At 52.4% G+C, this 5,000-nt stretch overlaps 1 protein-coding gene across 1 annotated transcript in view; it reads right to left on the bottom strand.

Annotated features, from left to right (window-relative positions):
- chl1a (cell adhesion molecule L1-like a) overlaps positions 1 to 5,000 on the bottom strand; it is a gene marked incomplete at its 3' end in the record, with an annotated part of 53,614 nt that overhangs the window by 11,687 nt on the left and 36,927 nt on the right. The window contains exons 23-24 of the mRNA XM_079742273.1: positions 968 to 1,153; positions 652 to 775 (exon numbers count right to left, since the gene is read on the bottom strand). Coding sequence (XP_079598399.1) covers positions 652 to 775; positions 968 to 1,153 — 310 coding nt within the window. The remainder of the gene's footprint in view (positions 1 to 651; positions 776 to 967; positions 1,154 to 5,000) is intronic.

Genomic DNA, 5,000 nt, shown 5'->3' with positions numbered 1-5,000 from the left:
GCCTGAGTCCGACTGATTGGACTCTGGGGCCGGGTGAGGCTTCACACCTGTTGCACGTTGACTAAGTAATGTGCAACAGGTTCAACGAACAATCAACCACACTCTCTAGGAGAGATCTCCTGCATGGGAACATGGAGCGCCGTTGTCATGTTTCATTGTCTGCAAACCTCACAATAACCTGGCTATCAACGTCACAGAGGTGGCGGGTAGCACGGACACTGCTACAGTTTGCGTGCGAGAATAACCACCGGTATCACTGACACAAGTTGTGGTAGATCAACCCCAAGTGAAATTTGCGGGAAAATCACAACCGGATGTCAGACGTTGCGGCAAAATCAACGCAGCCTTCTCATTCGCTCGCGGAACTGCCTTTGATTGGTTATTACCAAAGACACCCGTAACCATAGTTACTCCAAATGTTCCCCTATGAGCCATGCCCCTTTTTTTTTTTTTTACTGTACTTTCGATACTGAAGAACACTTTCAATTTCAACCTGTTTTTCATACAGATGACTTTACCCCTTACCAGAGTCCCTTTCAGCAGAAGCTTCAGTACTTTACGTCAAGTTAAGTTATCCTTTGTTGTCCCTTTTTGGAGGAAGTTCTTTCTCTGCTTTTGACCCATCCGGGGGCAGTGAGCACATGGCGGCACAGCCGGGGCAGTGGGCCGCCGCGGCACAGCGCCCGGGGCAGTGGGCCGCCGCGGCACAGCGCCCGGGGCAGTGGGCCGCCGCGGCACAGCGCCCGGGGAGCAGGCCGGGGTCTCAGGTGCCTTGCTCAAGGGCACCTCAACCATGGATGAGGACGTAGGAGAGTACTGCACAACTACTCCCCCCGTCCGCATTTTTCCTTTTACCTACCGGCCACCCCCCGGTTACTGGTCCGACTCCTTAACCAGTAGGCGTTGAATGACCCCAAGTGTTCCCCACCCGACCCCCCTCTGCACCACCCCCCGGGCCGGGACTCACGAGGTTGGGGTGGGGTGCTGCCCTCCTGGGCCAGGGCGGGGCCGCAGCCCACCTGGGTGCAGGCGCTGAGCAGGAAGCGGTAGAGCGCCCCCTCCCTCAGTCCCTCCAGGCGCCACTGGGTGGTGTCGGCCCCCGAGATGTTGACCTCCGTCAGGGGCTGCTCCACCTCCATGGTGCTCTCGTTCACTGTGGAGGGGGACACAGGGGGGAGAGTAGGGGGGGGGAGAGAGAGAGGGAGGGGGGGAGAGTGAGCGGGGAGTCAGTATGAGAGAGGGAGGGAGGGGGGAGAGAGGGAGGGAGGGGGGAGAGAGGGAGGGAGGGGGAGAGAGAGTTGGGAGTCAGTGTGAGAGAGGGAGGGGGGGAGAGAGAGGGAGGGGGGGAGAGAGAGGGGAGTCAGTGTCAGAGTGAGAGGGGGGAGAGAGAGTTGGGAGTCAGTGTGAGAGCAGGAGGGGGAAGAGAGAGAGGGGAGTCAGTGTCAGAGTTGGAGGGAGGCGGGGAGAGAGAAGAAGGGGGAGAGAGAGAGGGGATAGTCAGTGTGAGAGAGGGAGGGAGGGGGGGAGAGAGAGGGGAGTCAGTGTGAGAGAGGGAGGGAGGGGGGGAGAGAGAGGGGAGTCAGTGTGAGAGAGGGAGGGAGGGGGGGAGAGAGAGGGGAGTCAGTGTCAGAGTGAGAGGGGGGAGAGAGAGTTGGGAGTCAGTGTGAGAGCGGGAGGGGGAAGAGAGAGAGGGGAGTCAGTGTGAGAGCGGGAGGGGGGGAGAGAGAGAGGGGAGTCAGTGTGAGAGCGGGAGGGGGAAGAGAGAGAGGGGAGTCAGTGTGAGAGCGGGAGGGGGGGAGAGAGAGTTGGGAGTCAGTGTGAGAGAGGGAGGGGGGGGAGAGAGAGGGAGGGGGGGAGAGACAGAGGGGATAGTCAGTGTGAGTGCGGGCATGGTGGTGTCGCGGAAGGTGGACTTAGGTACACCTGGACTGTAAGACGCTTAGCTAGCTGAAGAAATGAGGGCAAGCTCTGGCTAAGTGCATGCTACATGGATGCTACAACATGCTAAAGGCTAAGAGTGTGCCACATGAATGCTACAATGTGCTAAAGGGAGCTCACAGCCCAACAGCAGTAGAGAAAGAACAGAGAAAATATTTAAAAAAAAACGGATGAGGACACGATTAGAAAAGTGTCAGGTCATTGGGATCCAAATGAAAGCTATCACAAGCTATGTCAAGGAGACACACACACACACACACACACACACACACACACACACACACACACACACACGACGTGAAGGGAGGGAGAGGAGCACAATGGGAACCTCTGGAGGATGAAGGCGCATTAGTAACTCAGAGGACAACAGTCAGGAGACGGATGAAAGAGGAGACAAAGGACAGAAGAAGGGCAGAGCTCTCTGTCTGTCTAACAGAACGGCGGACGGGCCGTCGGATCAAAGCCTGAGAGAGACACGCTCAACGAGGACAGAACCACGTTGGAAGGCCCTCACCAGCCTCCATCTGCAACCTCAATTACAACAGGGGAGAAGGAGAGAGGGAGGTTGGGGGTGGAGAGAGGAGAGAGGGGGGGTGGGAAGGAGGAGAGAGGGGATGGAGGAGGAGAGAGGGAGGGTGGGGGTGGAGAGAGAAGAGGGGTGGAGGGGGAGGAGGAGACAGGGGGGTGGAGGAGGAGAGAGGGGGGTGGGGGTAGAGAGAGGGTTGGAGGGGGAGAGGAGGTGGGAGGGTTGGTGTCACCTACGTTAATCGTCCCTAACGCAGCGTAATTCAAACAAAACTTTGACGACCACAAGTTTGGGACGGCGATCCAACCCAACAAAATAAATCTATCAACCAGGCCGGCTGGTTAACAGAATCATTTAAAAGGGTTTAAAGGTCCCTAAATGTCCCGTATATGGGAAACGACAGACCCATGATTTGTAGCCGCTCGTTATCAGAGCTCGGAATGGGGTCGCGGAGAAATCAGGCGGAGGACCGCAGGTTACAGGAGAGTCTGCATCTCATTCAATAGACCCAGGAAACCGAATGAACACGAACGGCCCAAAACAAATACAAACCCACATTTCACTCTCTGTTGAATGAATCTCTGCATCATTATCTGATGATGAGCGCCCACCACTCTCTGAAATGGAGTGGGCTTGTGTTTGTATGAAATCACACACGGCGTCACTAAGCTGTTGGCTCTGTGTTGGGTCGTACGTGTCGCTGATGACAACCGGTTGGACTCTCATATTCTAGGTTGACGGCGTGACATGAGTATCTGATGGTGAGGGAGAGGGTGTGGTAGTGATGGTGACGGGGGGTTGAGGGGGGACAGAGGTGTTGGGTGGGGGACAGAGGGTCTCTCTCTCTCTCTCTCTCTTCCACATTTCACACAAAATGCGTTGAAATGTCAGCCGTAAAGAGCAGGTACTATGAAAATTGCAGCATTAAAGCAAATCTCTCTCTCTCTTCCTCTCTCTTTCACTCCAACACATGCTTTCTCGTCCGGGCTGACTGGGCGCCAGAGGAAATGAAAAGTGTTTGTGTAAACTGCGGGGAGCAGAGCGGACAGAAGACCTTCTGAGATTGTTTTATATGAGAGAGAGAGAGAGAGAGAGAGAGAGAGAGAGAGAGAGAGAGAGAGAGAGAGAGAGAGAAGCAGCTCAATGTCTGGCCTCACCAGGAACACCAACCGATGGAGGAGGAGGGTCTTTCAGAAACAAACAGTGCCCCCTTGTGGCCGCCGTGATAAACGTGTAAAAGCAGATCCCATGTACTGATGAATCCTTACAAATAGTCAACATTTTCATCTATGTTTTCACCACCCACATCGAACGTGTTCGTGGTATCCTACATGTTAAATATTTAAATGTGGTGGCTGTGCTCTCCTGTATACTATATATAGAATACACAATACATTATGAAATATACATATTTGTTTACCATTAGATTACACGTTATCTTTCAGCACAACACAGTTGCAGATTGGAACCTTGTGGACATGAAGGTTCCACAGGGGGCTGTAGTGTAGACCATACAGTGCTGGTGTATGTGTTTTGTGTATGTACAGTACAGCGACTCACTGAATTAATAATCTGGGTTTCATTAAATGCATAATGCATCACAGCACAATGTTCCCTGCAACACACACACACACACACACACACACACACACACACACACACACACACTCCGGTTCACTCATCACACACCTTGGGGACTTGTGCCTGCCCATGCTACACACACCTCCTCAACGGTGACACTGAACTCACACACGCTACGCTCACACTTACACAACACACTGCCAAGAGCCATCGTCACCCGAGAAGATCAACTGATACTATTACTACTGCTACTGCTACTACTACTACTACTATGACCGCTGCTACTGATACTACTACTACTACTACTACTACTACGACCGCTGCTACTGATACTACTACTACTATGACTGCTGCTACTGCTACTACTATGACCGCTGCTACTGATACTATTACTACTACTACTACTACTACGACCGCTGCTACTGATACTACTACTACTATGACTGCTGCTACTGCTACTACTATGACCGCTGCTACTGATACTATTACTACTACTACTACTATTACGACCGCTGCTACTGATACTACTACTACTATGACTGCTGCTACTGATACTACTACTACTATGACTGCTGCTACTGCTACTACTACTACTATGACCGCTGCTACTGATACTACTACTACTACTACTACTACGACCGCTGCTACTGATACTACTACTACTACTATGACCGCTGCTACTGCTACTACTACTACTACTACGACTGCTGCTACTGATACTGCTACTACTACTACTACTATGACTGCTGCTACTGATACTACTACTACGACTGCTGCTACTGCTACTACTACTACTACTACTATGACTGCTGCTACTGATACTAGTACCACTACTACTATGACTGCTGCTACTGATACTACTACTACTACTGCTACGACTGCTGCTACCGATACTGCTACAGCTCCCACTTCTGCTACTACTGCTACTACTACTACTGCTGCTGCTACTACCACT

The sequence above is a fragment of the Pollachius pollachius genome (genome assembly GCF_949987615.1).
Source record: "Pollachius pollachius genome assembly, chromosome: 8".
In the NCBI taxonomy this organism is placed as follows: domain Eukaryota; kingdom Metazoa; phylum Chordata; class Actinopteri; order Gadiformes; family Gadidae; genus Pollachius; species Pollachius pollachius.
This window is presented reverse-complemented; position numbering and strand designations above follow the sequence as displayed.